This window comes from Oncorhynchus kisutch, linkage group LG29 (assembly GCF_002021735.2).
Source record: "Oncorhynchus kisutch isolate 150728-3 linkage group LG29, Okis_V2, whole genome shotgun sequence".
Classification (NCBI taxonomy): domain Eukaryota; kingdom Metazoa; phylum Chordata; class Actinopteri; order Salmoniformes; family Salmonidae; genus Oncorhynchus; species Oncorhynchus kisutch.
Window position 1 is genome coordinate 37,292,068 of NC_034202.2, and position 27,803 is coordinate 37,319,870.

Here is a 27,803-nt window from a genome sequence, read left to right on the forward strand (position 1 = left end):
ACAGATGGGCTATGTACAGGTGCAGTGATCTGTGAGCTGCTCTGACAGCTGGTGCTTAAAGTTGGAGAGGGAGATACGAGTCTCCAGGGCCAGTGATTTTTGCAGTTCGTTCCAGTCATTGGCAGCAGAGAACTGGAAGGAAAGGCGGACAAAGGAGGAATTAGCTTTGGGGGTGACCAGTGAGATATACCTGCTGGAGCGTGTGCTATGGGTGGGTGCTGCTATGGTGACCAGTGAGCTGAGATAAGGCGGGGCTTTACCTAGCAGAGACTTATAGATGACCTGGGGCCAGTGGGTTTGGCGACGAGAATGAAGCGAGGGCCAGCCAACGAGAGCATACAGGTCGCAGCGGTGTGTAGTATATGGGGCTTTGGTGACAAAATTATGGTACTGTGATAGACTACATCTAATATGTTGAGTTGAGTGTTGGAGGCTATTTTATACAGTGCCTTGCGAAAGTATTCGGCCCCCTTTAACTTTGCGACCTTTTGCCACATTTCAGGCTTCAAACATAAAGATATAAAACTGTATTTTTTTGTGAAGAATCAACAACAAGTGGGACACAATCATGAAGTGGAACGACATTTATTGGATATTTCAAACTTTTTTAACAAATCAAAAACTTAAAAATTGGGCGTGCAAAATTATTCAGCCCCCTTAAGTTAATACTTTGTAGCGCCACCTTTTGCTGCGATTACAGCTGTAAGTCGCTTGGGGTATGACTCTATCAGTTTTGCACATCGAGAGACTGAAATTCTTTCCCATTCCTCCTTGCAAAACAGCTCGAGCTCAGTGAGGTTGGATGGAGAGCATTTGTGAACAGCAGTTTTCAGTTCTTTCCACAGATTCTCGATTGGATTCAGGTTCTGGACTTTGACTTGGCCATTCGAACACCTGGATATGTTTATTTTTGAACCATTCTATTGTAGATTTTGCTTTATGTTTTGGATCATTGTCTTGTTGGAAGACAAATCTCCGTCCGCGAAAGTATTCGGCCCCCTTTAACTTTGCGACCTTTTGCCACATTTCAGGCTTCAAACATAAAGATATAAAACTGTATTTTTTTGTGAAGAATCAACAACAAGTGGGACACAATCATGAAGTGGAACGACATTTATTGGATATTTCAAACTTTTTTAACAAATCAAAAACTTAAAAATTGGGCGTGCAAAATTATTCAGCCCCCTTAAGTTAATACTTTGTAGCGCCACCTTTTGCTGCGATTACAGCTGTAAGTCGCTTGGGGTATGACTCTATCAGTTTTGCACATCGAGAGACTGAAATTCTTTCCCATTCCTCCTTGCAAAACAGCTCGAGCTCAGTGAGGTTGGATGGAGAGCATTTGTGAACAGCAGTTTTCAGTTCTTTCCACAGATTCTCGATTGGATTCAGGTTCTGGACTTTGACTTGGCCATTCGAACACCTGGATATGTTTATTTTTGAACCATTCTATTGTAGATTTTGCTTTATGTTTTGGATCATTGTCTTGTTGGAAGACAAATCTCCGTCCCAGTCTCAGGTCTTTTGCAGACTCCATCAGGTTTTCTTCCAGAATGGTCCTGTATTTGGCTCCATCCATCTTCCCATCAATTTTAACCATCTTCCCTGTCCCTGCTGAAGAAAAGCAGGCCCAAACCATGATGCTGCCACCACCATGTTTGACAGTGGGGATGGTGTGTTCAGGGTGATGAGCTGTGTTGCTTTTACGCCAAACATAACGTTTTGCATTGTTGCCAAAAAGTTCAATTTTGGTTTCATCTGACCAGAGCACCTTCTTCCACATGTTTGGTGTGTCTCCCAGGTGGCTTGTGGCAAACTTTAAACAACACTTTTTATGGATATCTTTAAGAAATGGCTTTCTTCTTGCCACTCTTCCATAAAGGCCAGATTTGTGCAATATACGACTGATTGTTGTCCTATGGACAGAGTCTCCCACCTCAGCTGTAGATCTCTGCAGTTCATCCAGAGTGATCATGGGCCTCTTGGCTGCATCTCTGATCAGTCTTCTCCTTGTATGAGCTGAAAGTTTAGAGGGACGGCCAGGTCTTGGTAGATTTGCAGTGGTCTGATACTCCTTCCATTTCAATATTATCGCTTGCACAGTGCTCCTTGGGATGTTTAAAGCTTGGGAAATCTTTTTGTATCCAAATCCGGCTTTAAACTTCTTCACAACAGTATCTCGGACCTGCCTGATATGTGTTCCTTGTTCTTCATGATGCTCTCTGCGCTTTTAACGGACCTCTGAGACTATCACAGTGCAGGTGCATTTATACGGAGACTTGATTACACACAGGTGGATTGTATTTATCATCATTAGTCATTTAGGTCAACATTGGATCATTCAGAGATCCTCACTGAACTTCTGGAGAGAGTTTGCTGCACTGAAAGTAAAGGGGCTGAATAATTTTGCACGCAAAATTTTTCAGTTTTTGATTTGTTAAAAAAGTTTGAAATATCCAATAAATGTCGTTCCACTTCATGATTGTGTCCCACTTGTTGTTGATTCTTCACAAAAAAAATACAGTTTTATATCTTTATGTTGGAAGCCTGAAATGTGGCAAAAGGTCGCAAAGTTAAAGGGGGCCGAATACTTTCGCAAGGCACTGTAGATGACATCGCCGAAGTCGAGGATCGGTAGGATGGTCAGTTTTACGAGGGTATGTTTGGCAGCATGAGTGAAGGTTGCTTTGTTGCGAAATAGGAAGCCGATTTTAGATTTAATTTTGGATTGGAGATGCTTCATGTCTGGAAGGAGAGTTTACAGTCTAGCCAATGGGCAGTACCATTGAGACAATCCATTCTGAAGTAATCCATTTTCTTTTTCACGATTGTCTGATCCTTCCTGATGTCCCGGTTGGACATGGATCAGCCAATGAAGTTAGAAGTCCCACCCAGTTGGTTATATTAAAATGGTGGAAGTCCTCAGTGGCACCGCCCATGATAAATAGCCTTTTTGCCACTAGAGGCCTCTATCCTTATCTATGACCAGTCTAGCCAGTAAGGTGTTGTACATTGTGTGACCATTGAGGGGTGGTACACCAACGTCTTTTTCCCCGTTCGAAAGGAAGGTAAAAACTTGCTACAGAACCAGCGCCAGCTATTTTCATTAGCTACCACAGCCACAAAGTCATAAACCCCGCCCATTTTCTACAATTTGTCTTCTTAAAATCTGATTTCCAACCTAACCTCCACCTCATTTTTAACCGTATGCCTAAAAAAATAAAAAATACATAAAAACTAAGACCAAATTTGTAGCTTTTCATGAATTTTGGAACGCCCCCAACCGGAAACACAACGTTTCGATCCCGAAAGAGCGGTGCACATGGAAGAACACCGGGGACCCGAGTTGATGAATGAATTAAATTCAGATGGATTATTGGAATCATATTCATCTCTAAATTGGATATAATAAGCGCTTTACTGAGGTATGTTAAAACCTTGTTAGCAAGGTTTGAGGTCTAGCGTTTTTTCAAACTGCTAGCTAGCATGGCATTGCTAACAACTAGCAAAAACCGCACCACGTTATAGCTAACGTTACTATTTTTTTTCCACAGCAAGATTAAATCACATTCCCTGCATTGTCATATCAACTGTGTTACGGACATTAGTATGAACGATTATGGGTGTATAACGTTTAGCGATTAATTTAGCTAACTTCGTTAGATATCCAAACGTAATGCCAACGTTTTGCTGCATGTGTACTTTGCCAATGTACTGTCTGTCAGCGTGACAATTGTTAACTTTGACGAACAGACCAGCATCTGCGTTAGACCCTTCTGACTCCCAGAAAGCTCCGACTCAAACTCCCATTCACTAGCTCTGCAAGCGTTATAATGGCAAAATGGGTTCATTGAATTTCGCTGAGAAACTACCTTCATTTACTCCCGTTATGTCCGGTATAAAAAAGGCTTAAGTAAATCGGTCCAATAAAAATATTAGCTCAAATACCTTTTCAGCATATCCTGTTACTATCATCCGTAAAATATATTTTCAAATCAACTGGTCCTGGTTAAGCATGATCAACAGTACAACTATAAAACTCGAATAACCAAAATAACTTCTCTCGTTGGTTTATTATTATAACGCCTACGAATCGGAGCATTCTGGACTTTAGAGGTCCCTAACGTAAAGATACTGGTTGAACTAGGTAACTACTTAATCATGAAACCATATATTCTACCCCTGAAAGACCGTGCTTAGCTACACTAATCTACAGTTCTGGTGGCTAGAATAGGGCTGTGTAGCCATTAGTGTGCACATCTAAATAAATATGGTAGTCAATTACCTTGTCAGTAGGCCGGAGTTCCATTGGCTGACATGGGTTCATTCTCTGACTCTTCTTCTTTAGATACACACATCTCTTGGTAACATGACTCACTAACCTAACATCTTCTGCTTTGTTGTTGTCCCTCCCCCATAGCCTACCATGCTGAGGTGGTGAGCCTGGGTGGTCACAGTGATATGGTAAAGTGAATGACGCAGGACACTGACAGTACTGGCTACAACAACAAGAAACAGCAGTGGTTTGCCTGTGATGAGTGGTGACGGCACTGGTTTGGGGGCCCCTGACCCGCTAGCAGTGTATTGGGAAAAAGTCAGTTGAACTCGTCTTCCTCTCAATTACTGTCACTTGTGCAAAGCTATTTTGGGTCTGAGAGATGCTGTCTGATTGGGAAGGCAGAATCCTCTTGTATCCCAAATCAACATTCAAAATCGAGAAACTCAACAAAACAAAGGAACTGAAACTTTGGTTTCAAAAAGCGAAAGGTTTTGATCTGTTGTGTGGGTGCTTTTGAGGGCTAGATTGATTGACATTGACTGCCGGGTACAATGCAAAACTTAAAAATGATTCTCATCGACTGAATTGTAAATCCACTGTAATAAATGATATCTTGAGATACAAAAAAAAAAAATCGATGATACTGTGTCCTCTAATCTGATACTACACTGTACTATATGACATTAAGATTGTGTACGATACTCTGATGGCACTCAATTCTATTTTGACGAAACCATTATCGGGATTCCCCCCCCCCCCCCATGCATTAAATGAAAACACAAAGCAGGTTTTACTCTTTGGTCCTTTAAAAACCTGCTGTTTGTAAAATATTATGTACTATATCTTGGAAAATGAATGTCTCTCTGGATGACAACATGTTTACATCTGTTTACAACATTATGGCTGTCTTCCTAAATAAGTAAAAATCTGCTTTGTTTTTTTGTCTTCTGGCTAAGGTACTAACAAGTATCATGATACTGGTCATACTCTGTTGTACTCAATGATACTGTACAATACTCTGTGTAATTACTGTATGCGGTCTCTCCGTTGACCAGGTTACCCTCCCCTACTGATATCTATCAGGGGTATTAACATGTTTTGTGATTGGTCCCTGCAGATCCAGGAACGCTCAGCTCTGTTGGAGACCTGTCCATGGTGTGCTGCTAAAGGACAGTCTCTGGCCCTTCGCTCCTACAGGATCAACTCCCAGGAGTTCATCACTCTCTGCACTGACCCACAGGTAGGGTAGCGTTAACACACACACACATGTGCTCACGTACACAGACACACACGTATACAAGCACACACAATCAGCACAACGTCAACAAAAAACAAGGGTGTTTCACAAAGCAGGATCAATGGGTGATTCCTAAACTGTCTGAACAAGACACCGGGTTTAGTAGTTTCTTAGAGAAACTGGCCCTTGTCTAGATTTGTTTTGTTGTCCGCCATTGTGGCAGTATTATGAGAGAGTCAAGTTTTGGCTGAATTCTGTGTTACTGTCAGCGCAGTAAATGCATTCAGAAACTGTGCTAAATTATCCTTTCACTGCTAGTTTATAGTCTGAGTGTTGTCCTCTAGTGTTTTCCTGGGCCCCATCCTTTAATGCAAGAGTGAAAACAAGTAGTAGGGTCAAGAAACAATATGAAGCCAATGTGAAGTTTGAACTTCCCCGACAGTTACCCATAATGTCTTCATTCAGCCTCGTCTCTTGCCAGGCCAATGTAAATATGAATTTTCTTGCCTGTTTTAAATAAACAAATAAATTAAAGTAACTTATTCTCCCCTACAGTGCCTGTTTCCCTTGGTCTCTCGTCCTTTGGATGATGTCCTGGCCAGCCTCGTACCCCCTCTACACCAAACTCAGACAGGGAGCAAGAGGAAGAGTCCCTGCGGGTTGGAAAACGGAGACCCTGTACCTTCCCCCAAACATGCACGATCGGTGGAGTCCGAAGTGGCCGAGGACGCCGTATCACAGAGTGGAGCTCCATCAGTCAGCGGCATCACCAACAAACTCAATGGGGAAGAAGAGTGCTTTAATGGGAAGAAGGAGAGACTCCGCCAATCAGAACACACCAACATGGATGTGGTGAATAAAACCCTCAAACACACACTTCCTGAGACTGAGAGGGGAGGGGCCAACGCATATCACAAGGATTCTGGTTGGTCGATGCCAGAAGAAATGGACCAGGAACTCCTAGAAGAGGAACAAGGTGGTGTCTTTCGCCCAGAGGACGGTACACCAACTTTAGACAAGGGTTTTCCTCTCCAAAAGAAGACTTTATCAGTCTTACAGGTGGCCGTTTCTGCTGTAGAGTCTGCTGTAGAGTCTGCTGTAGAGTCTGCTGTAGAGTCTGCTGTAGAGTCTGCTGTAGAGTCTGCTGTAGAGTCTGCTGTAGAGTCTGCTGTAGAGTCTGCTGTAGAGTCTGCTGTAGAGTCTGCTGTAGAGTCTGCTGTAGAGTCTGCTGTAGAGTCTGCTGTAGAGTCTGCTGTAGAGTCTGCTGTAGAGTCTGCTGTAGAGTCTGCTGTAGAGTCTGCTGTAGAGTCTGCTGTAGAGTCTGCTGTAGAGTCTGCTGTAGAGTCTGCTGTAGAGTCTGCTGTAGAGTCTGCTGTAGAGTCTGCTGTAGAGTCTGCTGTAGAGTCTGCTGTAGAGTCTGCTGTAGAGTCTGAAGGTGCACAAAAGGAGGTTCTCTCTACTTTACAGGAGGCTGTATTAGCCCGAGAAAATACTTTTTCTGCCCCGCAAGTAGCCATTTCTCTTCCAGAGAAGATTTCACGTCCCTTACATGTGGCCATGTCTGCCTCAACGTCTGCCCCAGAGAAACCCTTGGCCAAGGCTGCCTTAGTGGAGGTTGTCCCTACCTTTGAGGACACAGTGTCTCTCTTAGAGGCTTTGACTGCCCCAGGGGAAGTTACACAATCACGTCAGAAGGTTCACCCTCCCTTACAAAGGACTGTCAAGGTTGTGCCTGCGCCAGAGGAGGTTGTGCCTGCGCCAGAGGAGGTTGTGCCTGCGCCAGAGGAGGTTGTGCCTGCGCCAGAGGAGGTTGTGCCTGCGCCAGAGGAGGTTGTGCCTGCGCCAGAGGAGGTTGTGCCTGCGCCAGAGGAGGTTGTGCCTGCGCCAGAGGAGGTTGTGCCTGCGCCAGAGGAGGTTGTGCCTGCGCCAGAGGAGGTTGTGCCTGCGCCAGAGGAGGTTGTGCCTGCGCCAGAGGAGGTTGTGCCTGCGCCAGAGGAGGTTGTGCCTGCGCCAGAGGAGGTTGTGCCTGCGCCAGAGGAGGTTGCCATGGTTCCACCTGCCATGGAAGCTGTCCTGGTGTTGCAGGATGCTCTGACTGTCTTAGAGAATAATTCACCTGACATAAAGGAGGGTCTCTCTGTCTTAAAGAAAGATGAGGAAGAGGAGTGTTTAATCGAGGAGGAAGAAGTGGCTATACTTGTGGCTTTGGAGGATGTCCCTGCCTCAGAAGAGGTTGAGAAGGCTCTACCTGCCTTGGTGGAGGATGTCCCTGCTTCAGAAGAGGTTGAGAAGGCTCTACCTGCCTTGGTGGAGGATGTCCCTGCTTTAGAAGAGGTTGAGAAGGCTCTACCTGCCTTGGTGGAGGCTGTCCCTGCTTCAGAGAAAGATGAGGAGGAGGTGGCTACACCTGCCTTGATGGATAATGAGTACGGAGAGGATGATCTGTCTGTCTTTGACGAGGAAGAGTGCTCCCCAGAGGTGATGTGTAGGCCCTGTAGTGTGGACCTCAGTCAGAGCAAAGTGCCTGTTGAAGTTCATGATGATAATGATGATGGTCCTATCAAAGCTAGAAGAAGAGCTCAGAACACCCGGCAACTAATCAGTAGCGAGGACGAGATGACCGGCGAAACCATGGAAACAGAACGGGAAGGAAGCGTCACTGAGGAAGTGGAAGTCGTGCCATCACCGCCAAAAAAGAAAATGGGCCGGCCGAGAAAGACTCCTATTATTAAATACACACAGGTAGTGGTGCCCAACTTTGACCCGGAAGTGATCTCGACTGATGAGTTGGTTCCGGTTCCCGGGCCTCACCTATTCTGGAGGAATGAGCATAGTCTGTGTTGGCTGGACACCTTGCTGGTAGCGCTGGTCCACCTTCACACCCTGAGGGACAGACGGCCCACCAAGAGGCCCACTGTAGGTCAACCTGTCTGGGACCTGTGTGAGAGTTACAACCGGGCCTGTGGTCTCATCACAGCCTACCAACACACTGGTGCAGGTGGGTGGACTTATCTATTTAGTAAGGTTTATTTGAATTGATGTACAACATTGGCAGCAAAGAGCTGAATATCTATTTTGAATGGGGAAGAATGTATCCGCACACATACTATCCCTTTGATACAATACATCTATTGATTGAATTACCCCTCTACAGACTTAGCCCTGTCTAAGCTTGGTGGTGGCGGGGTACTAAGCTATATGGAATTGTTTTAAGAAGGTCATACCAACGATAATTTATCTATTTGATTTAGAATTTTAAGACTCCTTGAAGTGTAATTTAAAAATATATATATATCTATATTTTTGGCCTTTCTGCTGTTAGCCCATACAAATGAATTGCATAAAATATTTACTACATGGATAAACAGATGGTCCCCCCCAAAAAAAATCTGAAGTTTGTTCTGAAATGTCTGTCATATATTTGAGAGAGAGATAAAAGAACAGGAAATATATATATATATATATATTTTTAACATGCATTTAGCCATCATAATTATGAAATAACACATATGGAATCATGTAATAACCAATCTCAAAATAACACTTAAACAAATTAAAATATATTTAATATTTGAGATTCTTCTAAGTAGCCACCCTTTGCCTTGATGACAGCTTTGCACACTCTTGGCATTCTCTCAACCAGCTTCATGAGGAATGCTTTTCCAACAGTCTTGAAGGAGTTCCCACATATGCTGAGCACTTGTTGGCTGCTTTTCCTTCACTCTGCAGTCCAACTTGTCCCAAACCATCTCAATTGGGTTGAGGTCGGGTGACTGTGGAGGCCAGGTCATCTGATGCAACACTCCATCATTCTCCTTCTTGGTCAAATAGCCCTGACACAGGCTGGAGGTGTGTTTTTGATCATTGTCCTGTTGAAAAACAAATGATAGTCCCACTAAGTGCAAACCAGATGGGATGGAGTATTGCTGCAGAATGCTGTGGTAGCCATGCTGGTTAAGTGTGCCTTGAATTCTAAATAAATCACAGACAGTGTCACCAGCAAAACACCCCCACACCATTACACCACCTCCTCCATGCTTCACGGTGGGAACCACAGATGCGGAGATCATCCATTCACGTACTCTGCGTCTCACAAAGACGGTGGTTGGAACCAAAAATCGCACATTTGGACTCATCAGATCAAAGGACAGATTTCCACTGGTCTAATGTCCATTGCTCGTGTTTCTTGGCCCAAGCACGTCTCTTCTTCTTATTGGTGTCTTTTAGTAGTGGTTTCTTTGCAGCACATCGACCATGAGGCCTGATTCAAGCAGTTTCCTCTGAACAGTTGATGTTGAGATGTCTGTTAATTGAACTCTGTGAACCATTTATTTGGGCTGCAATAATGAACTTATTCTCTGCAGCAGAGGTAATACTGGGTCTTCCTTTCCTGTGGCGGTCCTCATGAGAGCCAGTTTCATCATAGCGCTTGAAGGTTTTTGCGACTGAAACTTCCTAAGTTATTGACATTTTCCATATTGAATGACGTTCATGTCTCAAACTAGTGATGGACTGTCATCTCTCTTTGCCTATTTGAGCTGTTCTTGACATAATATGGACTTGGTCTTTTACCAAATAGGGCTATCTTCTGTATACCCCCCAAGGCACACCTGTTAATTGAAATGCATTCCAGGTGACTACCTTATGAAGCTGGTTGAGAGAATGCCATGAGTGTGCAAAAGCTGTCATCAAGGTAAAGAGGGTGGCTACTTGGAAGAATCTCAGATATGAAATGTTTCGATTTGTTTAACACTTTCTTTGGTTACTACATGATTCCAAATGCGTTATTTCATATAAGTCTTTATATGTATGTCTTCACTATTCTACAATGTAGAGTATAGTAAAAAATAAAGAAACCCTTGAATTCGTAGTTCAAAACGGATAACACCGTCGTCTTCTTTAGTTTCATTTTGTTGAGCAGACCTTTTTAAACGGGATGTCTCATGGTCTGGCGGTCACCGCTCTGGCTCTGTGACCTTTCCTCACAGATACGGAAGTGTGACATCAACGGATGCGGTGGATTGAGATGCATCCAATGCCTAAACTGACTTTTTTTTGGGGGGGGGGGGGGGGTAAAAAAAATGCTAATTTAATTTCCGTGGGGTTGTGGACATGAGCAAGGGCTTCTTGTGTATTAATCAATTACCTAATCATTAATATATGTTTACACCTGTTTGTGTTTGTCTCCCTCATCTCTCTCCAGACGGTGTTGTCAGAGTGCCCTCTGCGGTGTTACAGAGGGTCCAAACTGAGATGCAAGCCATCAGGATGTCCATCTTTAGACTGCTGGAGCCGCTACTGAAATGTAAACTGGGTAAGAACCTGGCTGGGGGCCTCCCGAGTGGTGCGTTGTTCTAAGGAACTGCAGCACAGTGTTAGCTGTGCCACTAGAGATTCTGGGTTCGAGTCCAGGCCCTGTCGCAGCCGGCCGCGACCGGGAGACCCATGGGGTGGCGCACAATTGGCCCAGTGTCGTCCGGAGGGTTTGGCTGGCAGGGATGTCCTTGTCCCATCGCGCACTAGAGACCCCTGTGGCTGGCCGCTCGCCAGGTGCAAGGTGTTTCCTCCAACACATTGGTGCTGCTGGCTTCCAGGTTAAGTGTCAAGAAGCAGTGCAGCTTGGTTGGGTTTTGTTTCGGAGGACGCACGGCTCTCAACCTTTGTCTCTCCCGAGTCCGTACGGGAGTCGCAGCAATGAGACAAGACTGTAACTACCAATTGTATACCACAAAAAAGAGGTAGAAAAATAATAATAATAATTAAAAAACAAGAACCTGGCAGGGAATCAGAGGTGATTGGTGATGGCTTTCAGTAGTTCATAGGTCAACCAACATGTGTGAAAGCTCGAGTCTTTCTGGATATGAGCATTAAAAAAAAAAAAGTTTAACCTTTATTTTACTAGGCAAGTCAGTCAAGAACAAATTCTTATTTTCAATGACGGCCTAGGAACAGTAGGTTAACTGCCTGTTCAGGGGCAGAACGACAGATTTGTACCTTGTCAACTCGGGGATTCGAACTTGCAACCTTGCGGTTACTAGTCCAACGCTCTTGACCCTAGACCCTGCTCTTACCTACTTAGTCTAAAGTAATATACAGAGCCTTCAGAAAGTGTTCATACCCCTTGACTTATTCCACATTTTGTTGTGTTACAGCATGAATTCAAAATTCATTAAGTTATTACTTTTCTTTTTGTGCAAATGTATTACATTAAATATAGAAATATCTCATTTACATAAGTATTCACACCCCTGAGTTAATATGATATTGAAGCACATTTGGCAGTGATTACAACTGTAAGTCTTTCTGGGTAAGTTTCTAAGAGCTTTCCACACCTGGATTGTGCAACTTTTGCGCATTATAAAAAATAGAAAATAAATGATTTGAGCTGTCAAATAGGTTGTTGATCATTGTTAGACAACCAGTTTCGGTTCTTGCCATAGATTTTCAAATATATTCACTGTCCTCTTGGTAAGCAACTCCAGTGTAGATTTGGCCTTGTGTTTTAGTTTATTGTCCTGCTGAAAGGTGAAATCCTCTCCCAGTGTCTGGTGGAAAGCAGACTGAAGCAGGTTTTCCTCTGGGATTATGCCTCTTCTGTTTCTTTCATTTTTATCTTGTAAAACTACCCATTTCATAATGATTACAAGCATACCACCTTCTCAACCATCTCTTACCTTCAGAACTAACACAAACATACCACCTTCTCAACCATCTCTTACCTTCAGAACTAACACAAACATACCACCTTCTCAACCATCTCTTACCTTCAGAACTAACACAAACATACCACCTTCTCAACCATCTCTTACCTTCAGAACTAACACAAACATACCACCTTCTCAACCATCTCTTACCTTCAGAACTAACACAAACATACCACCTTCTCAACCATCTCTTACCTTCAGAACTAACACAAACATATACCACCTTCTCAACCATCTCTTACCTTCAGAACTAACACAAACATATACCACCTTCTCAACCATCTCTTACCTTCAGAACTAACACAAACATATACCACCTTCTCAACCATCTCTTACCTTCAGAACTAACACAAACATATACCACCTTCTCAACCATCTCTTACCTTCAGAACTAACACAAGCATTCCACGATTGATTAAAAATGTACCTGATTTTACCCTGACCCCTGCTGTCTCCTCTCCTGCAGGTCAGAATGAGACACCTGTGTTCGCCCTGCCGCTCCTCCTCAGGGCTGACTCCTGGGCAGAACCTCTCTTCCAGCAAGCTTATGAGTGGCAGTTTGAGTGTATCTCAACAACTTGTCAACATGCCACCAACACCAAGTAAGTAAGAGCCATCTTGAACTTTTAGGGCCAGTTTTCTAGACATAAATATATAACCTAGTCTTGGACTAAGAAGCACTTTCAATGGTGAATCTTCATCTCTGTGATTTAGTGATCAATATCATTATTAGTCATTTATCCTAGAAGATATGTGGGGCGGCAGGGTATAGACTGAAGCAGGTTTACCAATATAGACAGTGAAGCAGGTTTACCAAAATAGACAGGGAAGCAAGTTTACCAATCTAGACAGTGAGGCGGGTTTACCAATAGAAACAGTGAAGCAGGTTTACCAATATAGACAGTGAAGCAGGTTTACCAATAGAAACAGTGAAGCAGGTTTACCAATATAGACAGTGAAGCAGGTTTACCAATATAGACTGTGAAGCAGGTTTACCAATAGAAACAGTGAAGCAGGTTTACCAATATAGACTGTGAAGCAGGTTTACCAATATAGACTGTGAAGCAGGTTTACCAATATAGACAGTGAAGCAGGTTTACCAATATAGACAGTGAGGCAGGTTTACCAATATAGACAGTGAAGCAGGTTTACCAATATAGACAGTGAAGCAGGTTTACCAATCTAGACAGTGAAGCAGGTTTACCAATATAGACAGTGAGGCAGGTTTACCAATCTAGACAGTGAGGCAGGTTTACCAATAGAAACAGTGAAGCAGGTTTACCAATCTAGACAGTGAAGCAGGTTTACCTATAGAAACAGTGAAGCAGGTTTACCAATAGAAACAGTGAAGCAGGTTTACCAATAGAAACAGTGAAGCAGGTTTACCAATAGAAACAGTGAAGCAGGTTTACCAATAGAAACAGTGAAGCAGGTTTACCAATAGAAACAGTGAAGCAGGTTTACCAATATAGACAGTGAGGCAGGTTTATCAATAGAAACAGTGAAGCAGGTTTACCAATATAGACAGTGAGGCAGGTTTACCACTATAGACAGTGAAGCAGGTTTACCAATATAGACAGTGAAGCAGGTTTACCAATATAGACAGTGAGGCAGGTTTACCAATATAGACAGTGAAGCAGGTTTACCAATATAGACAGTGAGGCAGGTTTACCAATATAGACAGTGAAGCAGGTTTATCAATATAGACAGTGAGGCAGGTTTACCAATATAGATAGTGAGGCAGGTTTACCAATATAGACTGTGAAGCAGGTTTACCAATATAGACAGTGAAGCAGGTTTACCAATATAGACAGTGAGGCAGGTTTACCAATATAGACAGTGAGGCAGGTTTACCAATATAGACAGTGAGGCAAGTTTGCCAATATAGACAGTGAGGCAGGTTTACCAATATAGACAGTGAAGCAGGTTTACCAAAATAGACAGTGAGGCAGGTTTACCAATACAGACTGTGAAGCAGGTTTACCAATATAGACCGTGAAGCAGGTTTACCAATATAGACTGTGAAGCAGGTTTACCAAAATAGACAGGGAAGCAAGTTTACCAATATAGACAGTGAGGCAGGTTTACCAATACAGACTGTGAGGCAGGTTTATCAATATAGACAGTGAGGCAGGTTTATCAATATAGACAGTGAGGCAGGTTTACCAATATAGACAGTGAGGCAGGTTTACCAATACAGACTGTGAGGCAGGTTTATCAATATAGACAGTGAGGCAGGTTTACCAATATAGACAGTGAAGCAGGTATTTGGCAACATTTTAGCAGTGCAAAGAGCAAACATTACTGTGAACCTATTGGTCTAATTCAGACTCTTCAAGGAACTTGGCCCAGTAGCTACAATACAGATGGTGAAAAGGGTAGCGATTTAGTCTGTTGAAACTAATCCGTTATTTACTGGGGCGGCTGGTAGCCCTGCGGTTTAGAGCATTGGGCAAGTAACTGAACGTTCGCTGGTTTGAATCCCAGAGCCGACTAGGTAAAAATGTTCTGTTCCCTTGAGCAAGGCACTTAAACCTTAAACCTGTTAGTTGTTCTGGATCAGAGCGTCTACTAAATGACTCAAATGTAAATCTCATTGAATATTTCCTGTAGTTTTTGGTTTGGTATCTTTTGAAGAGCTTGACTCAGTACAAGTTTACCAGATGATGAAAGGAGTAGATATTATTTGTTGAAACCTTCATCTCTTATATTCCTGTGTGAATTCAAATGTAATTGGTTTAGATGGCTTATCATACTTTTTAAGTGAGATGAAAACCATAAACAAAATGACTCGTTCCCATACCGGGAGTCGAACCCGGGCCGCCTGGGTGAAAACCAGGAATCCTAACCGCTAGACAATATGGGAAGCTGTGTCTGTCTGTATTTTAATTGGGCTTTTGAATGGTAATGGTAACAATGATGTAATGTTGACAGAAAGGGAGTGTACAAGGACGTTTCAGAAAATAATTTTCATTAAACAAATAAAGGGGGAGACTGACTCACTCAACTGGACCAAAATGTCTCTGTGTCTTTTATTTACTATCAAATGTATTTTTCTTTCAGATGTAAGAAGACCCTCACCACTTTCACCAAGGTGCTTTCTGATTGGCACCCTCTCAACGCAGTCCACCAATCACGTTGCAGCAAGTGTAATAAGAGGAAGCAGACCAGGATGTTGGTGCTGGAGAGGTGAGGGCGCAACCTCTAACCTTTCATACCTGGGGTGTATCTCAACCAGGGTTGGGGTCAATTCTGTTTTTTTTTTTTTTTTTAATTCAGGAAGTGAATGAAATTTAAATTCTGTTCACGAATTGAGAAGTCCTCATAGAAAACAATGGGCAACTTCCTATTCAGTGGAGGAGTAGAACTGAATTGACCCCAACCCTGATCTTAAGGGAATTCCGCTCCAGGGATTTCCAGGCCCTTTTCTCTTTACCTATTCATTCAGTGCAGATGGAGGAGATGAGTAGTGGAAGCCACTGTAGACTATTGAGATGGAGCCGTATAGTTGATATTGTAGACAATTGAGATGGAGCCGTATAGTTGATATTGTAGACGATTGAGATGGGGCCGTGTAGTTTTTAGAGGGCTTGAAGTTGACGTATGATGCCACCTGGTGGCCATGTTGGAAGACCACTGCATTAATTCTTCCGATAACAGCTGACTAGCTTCCAGAAAGAACATGATAACAGTGCCTAAAACGTCTTTGATTCATCAGTATTTGGCTGCTCTAACATGGCAGGAAAGACAACGGGGGGAAAAAAACATGTTAATGGATTCCCCGCAATCATGAAACACCAGGATACACCAAATGTTAGAAAAGTGAAGAAACCTTTTTGCCTGTCAAGACCTGAACCCAGACAACTGTCAGTACAGGGTCTGCTACGATCATTTCATCACTGGTAAGTCAAGTCTGATCAATTTCCAGTTTAGTTTAGCCGTTATGCTAACCAGGTGTTGACAACACTGTTAGACAAAATTAGCTAGAAAGATAGCTTGTAGTCTAGCTATTAGCTTGTAGTCTAGCTATTAACTTGTAGTCTTGTAGTCTAGCTATTAGCTTGTAGTCTAGCTATTAGCTTGTAGTCTAGCTATTAGCTTGTAGTCTAGCTATTAGCCTGTAGTCTAGCTATTAGCATGTGTTGCGTGAGTTTAACGTTTTAGGGGAAGCAATTTTTGCACCATTAAAACATGCACCTTTTTATAACATGCATTTATCATCGCATTTGCAAACTAATGTTAAGTCTAGTATTCCTAATGTGATGAGTAGATTGGATGGTCATAATGTAGGCTATTAATAAGTGGCTAGTAGCATAGACCTATAGGTTATTCTAGAGACCTTTCTGTGGCCTTATGTCAAACATTTCATGGACTTGTAAAATGACTGGAGACATTAGCAGAATATTTTTTTTTTAAAGTACGATGGTAGTCTAGGCCTACTCTGCTGACACTTGACAACAGATGAATGAAAACGGCCTTGTCTAGAATGTAACCATATCATCTAGGCCTATGAAAAGGGGTCATGGCTAGAAGGGATCCAGCTATTGGTAAATTAATGTCAAGTCATTTTAGCTAAACTTTTTCCTTACCCTAATAATTGTCCTAACCTGCTATGTTAATGATCCTAGCCTGCTATGCTAATTATCCTAGCCTGCTATGTTAATTATCCTAGCCTGCTATGCTAATTATCCTAGCCTGCTATGTTAATTATCCTAGCCTGCTATGCTAATTATCCTAACCTGCTATGTTAATTATCCTAGCCTGCTATGCTAATTATCCTAGCCTGCTATGCTAATTATCCTAACCTGCTATGTTAATTATCCTAACCTGCTATGTTTATTATCCTAACCTGCTATGTTAATTATCCTAACCTGCTATGTTAATTATCCTAACCTGCTATGTTAATTATCCTAACCTGCTATGTTAATTATCCTAGCCTGCAGCGTAAATTCTCCTAATTAGCTACGAAAAGTCAAATGACGTAGTCGGATCCCTTCTAGCGATGACCATGAAAAGAGAAGACACAAATTGTACAATATGAGGCTCTTATAGCCTGGAGGAGGACATTATTGTCCAATGACCCAGTGATCATTTGTAGAGAACTTGATTCATAAGTAGAGGTCAAATGTATGGACATTACAGCATAGGACAAATGCCTCACTGGGATATGACAACCTGTTGTGTTGACTAATGTTCCAGCCCAACAATATATTGAATATTTATATGACACTAAAACACCTGAACGAATTAAACACAACCAAACAATTATGAGCCATGATGGTATTGATGACTTAAATCAATTATATTCTAACATCAGATGTGTTTCTCATTTGTTTATGTACTGTAGGTTCACCAGCAGACCTCTGTCAAGACACCGATGTCGACTGAATTCCCCCTGTGAAGATGACCAATGCTGCAGCACCATCACTTTCTCCCTGTGAAGATGACCAATGCTGCAGCACCATCACTTTCTCCCTGTGAAGATGACCAATGCTGCAGCACCATCAGTTTCCCCCTGTGAAGATGACCAATGCTGCAGCACCATCAGTTTCCCTCCCTTTGAAGATGACCAATGCTGCAGCACCATCACTTTCTCCCTGTGAAGATGACCAATGCTGCAGCACCATCACTTTCTCCCTGTGAAGATGACCAATGCTGCAGCACCATCAGTTTCCCCCTGTGAAGATGACCAATGCTGCAGCACCATCAGTTTCCCTCCCTTTGAAGATGACCAATGCTGCAGCACCATCAGTTTCTCCCTGTGAAGATGACCAATGCTGCAGCACCATCAGTTTCCCTCCCTGTGAAGATGAGCAATTCTGCAGCACCATCAGTTTCCCTCCTGTGAAGATGACCAATACTGCAGGACCATCAGTTTCCCCCCCTGTGAAGATGACCAATGCTGCAGCACCATCAGTTTCCCCCCCTGTGAAGATGACCAATGCTGCAGCACCATCAGTTTCCCCCCCCTGTGAAGATGACCAATGCTGCAGCATTTATACTTCTTCGTCCTTTTCCAGATATGAAAGGAGACATCCTTCAGTTAGACACATTGGTTATCAAATGCTCTACTGTGGTAAATCTGAATGATTTATGTTGTGCCATTTGAGTAGTGAGCACCTTGTCATGACAAAATAAACCGTATGAGTATATACATTGTAATTTGAAACAACATGTCAAATGTTTATGATATTGTTAAAATACTGTATTTTAATATATAGTTGTATAGGTGATAGTAAAAGTATATTGTGTGTCGTCTCTGTTTCACCCCATTGAATAAAATGTATTTCTTATAGCCCAACTATTGTCTTTCTTTTTACTATTTAAACACATTTAGCATAGACAATGTGCAATTGTTGTGGTAGTCTTTGGTAAACCATCTTCATTATCACAGTGGAACCTCCAAGTGCCTCTCAGACCTTCTGACAGACAAGTATCTGGCATGGAACTTGGTGGTAGTAGTTTGTATGTTCTAAGATAAGGATCCCATCATGTCCTACCAGACATTTCACCACCAAGATTACAAGGGTTGGATTTGCACTAAAACATGTCAACACAAGGCATGTAAAACATCTGGTGTAGTCTTCGCCTCTACAGGGCATTCGGAAAGGATTCAGACCCCCTTGACTTTTTCCACATTTTGTTATGTTACAGCCTTATTCTAGAATGGATACAATTTTGTTTTCCTCAGCAATCTACACACAATACCCCATAATGACAAAAACTGGTTTTTATAAATGTTTGCACATTTATAAAAAAAAAAAATAGTATTATTATTCACATAAGTAGTCAGACCCTTTTGCAATGAGACTACAAATTGAGCTCAGGTGCATCCTGTTTCCATTGATCATCCTTGAGATGTTTCTACAACTTGATTGGAGTCCACCTGTGGTAAATTCAATTGATTGAACATGATTTGGAAAGGCTCACACCTGTCTATATAAGGTCCCACAGTTAACAGTGGATGTCAGAGCAAAAACCAAGCCAAGAGTTCGATGGAATTGTCTGTAAAGCGCCGGGACAGGATTGTGTCGATCTGAAGAGGGGTACCAATAGGCATTGAAGGTCCCCAAGAACACAATGGCCTCCATTCTTAAATGGAAGAAGTTTGGAAACACCAGGACTCTTCCTAGAGCTGTCCGCCCGGCCAAACTGAGCAATCGGGGGAAGGGCCTTGGTCAGGGAAGTGACCAAAAACCCGATGGTCACTCTGACAGAGTTCCTCTATGGAGATGGGAGAACCTTCCAGAAGGACAAGTGTCTCTGAGGACCACCAATCAGACCTTTATGGTAGAGTGGCCAGATAGAAGCCACTCTTCAGTAAAAGGCACATGACAGCCTGCTTGGAGTTTGCCAAAAGGCACCTAAAGGACTCTCAGACCATGAGAAACAAGATTCTCTGGTCTGATGAAACCAAGATTGAACTCTTTGGCCTGAATGCCAAGCATGAAGTCTGGATGAAACCTGACACCATCCCTACGGTGAAGCATGGTGGTGGCAGCATCTTGCTGTTGTAATATTCCTCAGCGGCAGGGACTGGAAGACTAGTCAGGATCGAGGGAAAATGAACGGAGCAAAGTACAGAGAGATCCTTGATGAAAACCTGCCCCAGAGCGCTCAGGACCTCAGACTGGGGCGAAGGTTCACCTTCCAAAAGGACAATGGCCCTAAGTGCACAGCCAAGACAAGGAGTGGTTTCGGGACAAGTCTCTGAATGTCCATGAGTAGCCTAGCCAAAGTCCGGACTTGAACCCGATCAAACATCTCTGGAGAGACCTGAAAATAACTGTGCAGTGACACTCCCCATCCAACCTGACAGAGCTTGAGACGATCTGCATAGAAGAATGGAAGAAACTCCCCAAATACAGGTGTTCCAAGCTTGTAGCTTCATACCCAAGAAGACTCGAGGCTGTAATCGCTGCCAAAGGTGCTTCAACAAAGTACTGAGTAAAAGGTCTGAATACTAAATGTAAATGTCATATTTCAGTTTAACCATTTTTGAACGCTGTAACGTAAAGTGTGTAACAAGTCAAAGGGTCTGAATACTTTCTGAATTCACTGTACATTTGTTGACTGGTATAATTTGTTTTCTTGAACATATAGCTCAACAATATGTAAATAATGTTAATCGATAATGCTTCAGATGGACAATGGTCAAGGGGTGCGTTGCAAATGCCTACAAGGCAGTGTTTCTCAATCTCGGTCCTTGGGACACAAAGCGGTGCACATTTAGTTTTTTTGTCCTAAGTCTACACAGCTGATTCAAATCTTGATAACTTAATTATTTAAATCAGCTGTGTAGTGCTAGGGGCAACAAAACCAAATGTGCGTACCGAGGACCAAGTTTAGGAAACTCTACTATAAGGCTTATGCCATCACACTGTAGGCCGGTGGTTCCCACTCCGGTCCTCGAGAACCCCCAATAGCACACGGTTTTATTGTAGCCCCGGACAAGCACACCAGGCTGCAACAAAAATGGCTGGGAACCACTGCTGTAGACCTATGGCTGCATTGGCGTTGCAAAATGGGTTCACGTGGCTGATATCCTGAACAAAAGTGACAATCAAATAATACTAATTGTAAGACCTTTACAACTGAACAAAAGGTCATGTTCATTTGAGAATATAACACACAAAGTAGACAGGATTGTGAGCTGTGATGAGTCAACATTGACACCTAGTTCATCTTGAATAATAGTTTTAAAGTTAACAATTAAAACAAATTTAAACACTTCACTTCAAAGAATCAACACTATTTCATATTCTTTTCAAAGTGTTTCGCGTAAGCTAACTCTTATGTAAAGGTAAGATGTGTTAGTAACAAGTAGGCTATTATTACTAAAGCATAAAACCACAGGTGAACGAAAACATGTAAATACCAGAAGGGGCCAACATTGCTCCACTGATCCCTGATCTACTGGCTGGGAGGACTTCTATTCCAGCCCAGCAATAGCACACTTCATTTTGATAAATTGAATCATGTATGTTAGTGCTGGGCTGAAACAGAAGCCTGCACGCCCAGCAGGGTTAGCCTTCTCCAGTTGTAGGAGGTTTCTACATTGTATGTGTGACCTTTTTAAAATTTATTTTTCTTTACTCAATATGCCAACATAAATACACATATAATCCATGTTTTAAAAGGATCCTTATTCTCTTGGGACATTCTTTAGGACCTCTTCATCTGCAGACAGGGTTTCACCGCTCTCTGTATCGGAGGACAGAACACATCACATAGAAACAGGCTGCATTCTACTCCAATTAGACAGCCCTAAATATTATGTTGCTGTGTCTCAGAGTTTTCCTCGCTAGGGACTGTAAACTGGGGAATCTTTTTGTAGTGTCCTCCCACAAAGGTACCTGCCCTATCCAGAGTAGTACTCTCCCTTCTCTGACAGCTGGAACTGCCATCTATTCCTTTCACCCGTTTCCATGGCTGTTAGCTAGCTAGCTACAAATGCATTTTGAGTTACAAAAATAGATAGATCAAGATAGGTAGCTAATATGAAGTTAGCTTGCTGGTGATATTTAATTGACTTGATTAGCTATACAGTATGTAAAATCAGCTAGCGAACATTACATTAGCTCATTTGAGTTAGCCTGCAGCTGTCATTTTCAAAATTATATTTACTTACTTGAATAGGTTCTTCCACTGCCTCCGTTTTCTGGGTCCTTAGAATTTTTTTAAATAATGGGCAATCTTCCCGATGTTTACGGTGATAGCAAAACGCATCCAGCCATGTGGACGCTTGGAGGACTTCCGCCAGACTTGCTGGTCTTCCAAAGCTAGGTGATTTGTGAAGCAACTGCAAGCGCTCGAGCTCGTCTTGTCTTGGTTTTCCTTTTTTCATGTTTTCTGTTGCAGATTGTCGTTCTGTTACCAGTCGTTGCAGATTGTCGTTCTGTTACCAGTCGTTGCAGATTGTCGTTCTGTTACCAGTCGTTGCAGATTGTCGTTCTGTTACCAGTCGTTGCAGATTGTCGTTCTGTTACCAGTCGTTGCAGATTGTCGTTCTGTTACCAGTCGTTGCAGATTGTCGTTCTGTTACCAGTCGTTGCAGATGGAGGACAGGAAATGAGTAGAGGATTTATCATCCAACGATCGAGACACCATGTTGTAGATTATGTCTTGCTTTCTCTACCTCTGTTTCCTGAGGCTGATATGTATTCTGTCTGTCCCTCCAGGGTGTCTCCTGTGTTTGTGCTGCACTTTGTAGAAGGTCTTCCTGACAACGACCTCTGCGTGTACTCCTTCACCTTCCAGCAGCAGGAATACTCCGTCACCACAGTCATACAGTATGACCAGCAACTCAAGCACTTTGTCACCTGGATACGCAGAACTGACGGTCAGTGTGACTTTGTCATTTAGTTCAGTATAACATTATTTGTTATTTGTCCCTTCAGGGGCCGTTGACTGTCATTTCCTTAGTAAAGGGGCGTATTATTTGAGGCGGCAGCGTAGCCTAGTGGTTAGAGCGTTGGACAAGTAACCGGAAGGTTGCAAGTTCAAACCCCCGAGCTGACAAGGTACAAATCTGTCGTTCTGCCCCTGAACAGGCAGTTAACCCACTGTTCCTAGGCCGTCATTGAAAATAAGAATTTGTTCTTAACTGACTTGCCTTGTTAAATAAAGGTAAAAAAATAAATAAAAAAAGTTGTTGTTGTTTACTGGTCAACAAGTAAATTTGTGTTCTTTGTAAATGTATATGTCGGGATTATCAACTTCCCCAGTCAAATTAACTCGTGGCTACCATTTTTATTCCTCTGAGGACAGTTTGAAGGAAATTGCTAACTAGTGTTAGCGCAATGACTGGAAGTCTATGGTAACTACTAGCATGCTTATAGATTGCTAGTTAGCATTGGCTCGCGAAACTACCTCTTAACTTCCTTCGTACTGGATGCAAGGACATAAAAATGGTATCCCTGAGTTCAACTGACTCTGGAAGTAGATAAAGGGCTTAATTGCCAAAATCTCGAAATATCCCTTTTAAGAATGCTAATATATAGCTTATTCATACCTCCATTATCAATGGATAGAAGCAATTATATTTCATAACTGAAAAGTAATGTCAGTCTCTGTCTAATTATGTGTAGCCAATCAGTAGGTCTCTACATTGTGTTGGGTTAACTCTTTAAAAGAGATGGACAGCACACCAAAAATACCTTCAATAATCCATTTAGTTATCACAAGGATTCAGCACCTTCCTACGATTGAGGAATGATCAGAGTGAGCATGTTATCCATTCTTCTGTGACTGTGGTAACTCGCCCCATCCACAACCAGTGTATAGAACCCAGTCCTCTGTGACTGTGGTAACTCTCCCCCCCGTCCACAACCAGTGTATAGAACCCAGTCCTCTGACTGTAGTAACTCTCCCCCTCCACAACCAGTGTATAGAACCCAGTCCTCACTCTTCTCTCTTGCTGTCTCTCCCCACAGGATCGTGGTTGGAGTTTGACGATCTGAAGCACCCTAACTGTGTCTCCCACACCCAGCTGGTGGTCCCTCCTAGAGAAATCCACGTTGTCTTCTGGGAGTTGAAGACCGACAGACCGGACAACCCACAGACACCCTGCTCTCCCCCTGTATCCCTGACAAGCACTTTACTGATACACAAAGAACTGCAGCAACCTCCCTTAGCCAAACTCTTTGTCAACAATGAATCTCAAGACATCTCTCAGTCGGTCTCTGATGATGCGGACACTGACATGGACACCACCATAACTGCTGGCTATACTGCTAACGATATGGACGCAACATTAACGAATAACGTTAACTCTCCCATCGCCATCGGTTCCACCAGTGTGCTTCATGGCGTACCGGTTCAATCCTGTTACCACAACCTCTCTCTCCCCCTCCTTCACAACGACACAGCCATTGTCGAGGCACTGACTGTGTCTGACGATACCGACAACGACATCATGGACACCACGGTAACCACCGGTAAAGCTGGTAACTCGTCTATCGGTAGCACCACACTGCTTGACACCTTCGAGGGCCTCTCCCACGATGACGTTGTCACCCTGACGCTCGTAGAGGTCAAAGTTGGCTCTGATGGGAGGCCGTTGGACGACAACGATGTCTCCCTGGCTCCCAGGCAAAATGGAAACCTCAGTTCTCTACCTGCTCCTACACCCGAGACTGAGAACCCTGCACCTGCCCATGAAATGCCCCCTGAAACAGATGTTTTCGTCATCAAAAGGCCATCATCCCCTGATACTGCTAGTGGGTTTCTCCATGACAGCAGTGACAGTCCTTCTGAGCCCGACTCTGAAAAGCCCACTCCTCCTAGTCCTCCCAGGCTCAGAAGGGGCAGAAGCACCAGCAATAAAGCCAAAATGATGGCATCCAACACTCCAGTTGCACCAGCAGCTAAGGTGGTCGCAACAACACCACCAAGAACATCTACACCAATGGCACTTCCTGGAAAGTGTGGTGGAATGATCCTGCCCTCAGTTGTATCTATGATGTCACCGTCATATGTGGAACCCAGTACCCCATCACCAGAGGCCCCTACTCCTCCTTCTCCCCTGCCCCACTCCAAACCCGCTACTACCTCCACCTCTCTGCAGAGCAAACCCGGCCTTCCTCCACCCCCGGACCCCAACTCTCGCTGGTCCTACCTGCTTAGCCTCCACCCCACCTCCATCCCCAATCCCCCAAGACCAACCAGTCACTTCAAACACTCAACACCCAACCGGTTCCAGCAGCTTTCACATAGCTGGCAGACCCCAAGGATGGCTCCCCCCAACCCAGACGCCAGGTTGAAGAAGCCTCCGCCTCTACCCAAACCCAAACTAAGTAAGGTGGACAATGAGGCCCTGCCGGTGAAGGCTGCCGAGATGTACGGAGGGTTCCAGGCCAGAAGCAGGATCGTAAATATAAACATGAACAGCCCCTCCAAGACTTCATCTCCCACCCAGCTTCTCTCTCAAAGAACTGACCCTCAAAATGGCGCCTGGAAGATACAGAGTCAACCTCCTGCCCTCGTCTCGCGAAAACCCCTTATCAACCACACCACTTCAGCAGTGCCTATTGTGACCTCACTTCCTCCCTCTCCAGGAGTCACGGAGATCCCTAAAATCTCTTCCTCCAGGAAACACAGCCCCGGCGGTCAGGTCAGTGAGACCGATGCCCTCAGGTACAAGCTGCTGAAGAAGCTGAAAGCCAAGAAGAAGAAACTAGAGAAGCTGAATCAGATGCTGGGTAATCAGGGGGGTGCGGGAGGACTGGGGGAAGTAACCTGCACACCAGACATCACTGATCGGAGTCCCTCCCACACCGTGAGCTCTAGTACCTCTGTCTACGACAGCCCCGCATACGACCAGTTCTTTGCTGACCTTCTTTCGCCGGCGACGACCGCCAGCAACCTATCGCCGGACAGCACGGGCTTGCTGGAGATGCTGACCACCAATGGGCAAGAAGGGGGCGGGGACTTGGCGTGTGGGGGGAACGGTATTAGTGGAGCCTCACAGGTGGTGACACCTATGATCTTGCATCCGGCCAATCACGGTGTAGTAGTGCCACATCCTGGTCTAGCCGAGCCAATCACGACCTCTGGTGAGAACTTCCTGGAAGAGTTCATATCAGGGTCGGCCAATCAGCAGACGGAGATGGAGACTGATACCCTTAGTGCTCTCGACCTGTTCTTTTAGGCACGTTAACTACAGGTCTAGGATCTGCTAACAACTCTTACCCAACCCCTAAGCTTAAACGTTGGGGGAAATGCAAAGCTTACCTTAGATCAGTGGCTAAGTCTACGTCTCAAATGGCATGCTAATCCCTATATAGAGCCTCTGGTCAAAAGTAGCACCATAGAGATCCTATTAAATTAAACTATTCTAATTCCTAATTATATGAGTAGTGCACTCTAAAGGGAGTAGTGTGCCATTTTGGATGCATTCAGACAGTTTCTAGTAGAAACTGCATGCTACTATTCCTTTCAGTCGGGAGAGTGTGTGTGTGTGTGTGTGTGTCTGTGTGCTTGGCATCAATGGGTTGTTCTGTTCTGGGTAGCATGTGTTACATGAAGCGGAATCAAACTGCCATTATAAAGAGAGAGTTCACCTAAATTACAAAGTGACATATTGGTTTTCTTACTGGAAGCAGTCAATGGACAAGGTACGATGGCGATCCATGCTTTGGTTTAGTTTCCCTGCCACTGTTTCCACGTTTTAGCATTTGTGGCACAAATCCCATTCAAATCATGGGACCGATTTATTATTTTCTACACATCCTGTTCAAATCATATTTAAGTGACTTTGCTTAGATTCACAATGCATTTTAGATCATTTTGGATGGTTAGGACAGGATGCATGAAAAATGCTAATATCAGTCCCTTGGATGGGATTTCTGATACAAATACTAAAAGTTAGCATATGGAAACAATGCCAGGGAAACTTAACCAAAGCATGGATTGCTGTCATCCATAGACCTGCTTACAGGGTAAGGAAACCAATGCATCATTGTCCCTGTAACTGTCCCTGTAACTCTGGTAAGCACTTGGATATCGCTCATGTTTTTTTTTGTGGTTTATCAAGAATGTTGGAGTTGAACATGGAGTAATGTTAATACTCACTGAGGTTTTGTCCAAAATGGCACCCTATTCCCTACATAGTGTCCTGCTTTTGACTAGGGTCTATAGGGATCTGATCAAAAGTCGTGTACTTTTTTTTTAAAGGGAATAAGGTGCCCATTTGTGATGGAACCATTGTACTTACAGGTTCTGAGGCTTTAAGGGAGATTAAAAATGGAGGTTGTTTCAGAGTATTCTGGAACGTTAATAGACCCAATTATTTGATCCTGCTTTGTGGAAAAAAACTCCTGAAGACAACATATGCTGTTTTTGTTTGCTTTTTAAAAAATGTTAGTTTGTCTGAATTACTTGAAAACTAGGGGGAAAAAGCCTGACATCTAGGATAAAAACATGTTTGTGTTTTAAAGGGTGGTTCGAACTCTTATCTTTTGAATGTATTTTTTGTAATAAAAAACTGTGACAAGAGTTCTAAAATGTTGTACTGAATCAGATACTGTATGTAATTCTAATAAAATATTCTTTACATGGATACACATGTTTTTGGGGGGTATTTGTCTGAGCCAGAATCTAAATAATAGTTTTTATATTTGCGTGAGTCCGTGTGATGGAGCTGTACCTCTTGGACAGAACGCTTGTCGGTCCCCCCCCCCACAAACCATCTCCTTATTTATTTGTGAATGGTAGGTAGTGGAAAATACTGTTGACTCCTTGTAGCAAATCAATCAGGAGGCAAAATGCTCCATATTGACAATTTCTAGAATCTAGAAGAAATTGTTCTTGGGGAGAGTTGTGAGAAATGAACTAGCCTGGTCCCAGATAGGACTCCAACTCCTGTGGCATGATGGCACAATAGACGGGTAGTGATACCCAGGCTAAGAATCATCAGCAACCTGCAGGAAAATATACAGACCTTAATAAACTAAAATGAAGGGAAAGATATGAAAATGTAGTGATGTAGCTTTGTAGTTGTGGTCTCATTACAAGGTGATAAATTGTACTGAATATACATCGTTTGGTAAGTAGTTTCACCACCAACCGGTTTACTGGTAAT

At 43.3% G+C, this 27,803-nt stretch overlaps 1 protein-coding gene and 1 non-coding gene across 3 annotated transcripts; one reads left to right on the forward strand and one right to left on the reverse strand.

Moving 5' to 3' along the window:
* Positions 1–3,202: 3,202 nt before the first annotated feature.
* Positions 3,203–27,281, forward strand: uspl1 (ubiquitin specific peptidase like 1). Of its 2 annotated transcripts, none has more exons than XM_031809432.1 (9): positions 3,203–3,425; positions 4,421–4,594; positions 5,397–5,519; positions 6,072–8,514; positions 10,720–10,830; positions 12,687–12,822; positions 15,284–15,409; positions 22,402–22,562; positions 23,656–27,281. In XM_031809432.1, exons 2-9 carry the CDS (start codon positions 4,535–4,537, stop codon positions 25,869–25,871), a joined length of 5,376 nt encoding a protein of 1,791 aa, XP_031665292.1. In that variant the 5' UTR covers positions 3,203–3,425; positions 4,421–4,534; the 3' UTR covers positions 25,872–27,281. The 2 variants fall into 2 exon arrangements, with proteins under 2 accessions (XP_031665292.1, XP_031665294.1); XM_031809434.1 differs by having other exon boundaries at positions 4,421–4,464.
* On the reverse strand, positions 15,015–15,086 carry trnae-uuc (transfer RNA glutamic acid (anticodon UUC)). Its single transcript has one exon. It is a non-coding gene; the product is annotated as a tRNA-Glu (tRNA).
* Positions 27,282–27,803: the final 522 nt, after the last annotated feature.

Excerpts from the sequence above, each read along its gene's own strand:
- uspl1 (XM_031809432.1), top strand. The coding sequence starts at position 4,535 with ATGAGTGGTGACGGCACTGGTTTGGGGGCCCCTGACCCGCTAGCAGTG. Across the intron at positions 5,520-6,071 it reads CTCTCTGCACTGACCCACAG|TGCCTGTTTCCCTTGGTCTC; the intron begins GTAGGGTAGCGT and ends TCTCCCCTACAG. Across the intron at positions 22,563-23,655 it reads CTGGATACGCAGAACTGACG|GATCGTGGTTGGAGTTTGAC; the intron begins GTCAGTGTGACT and ends CTCTCCCCACAG.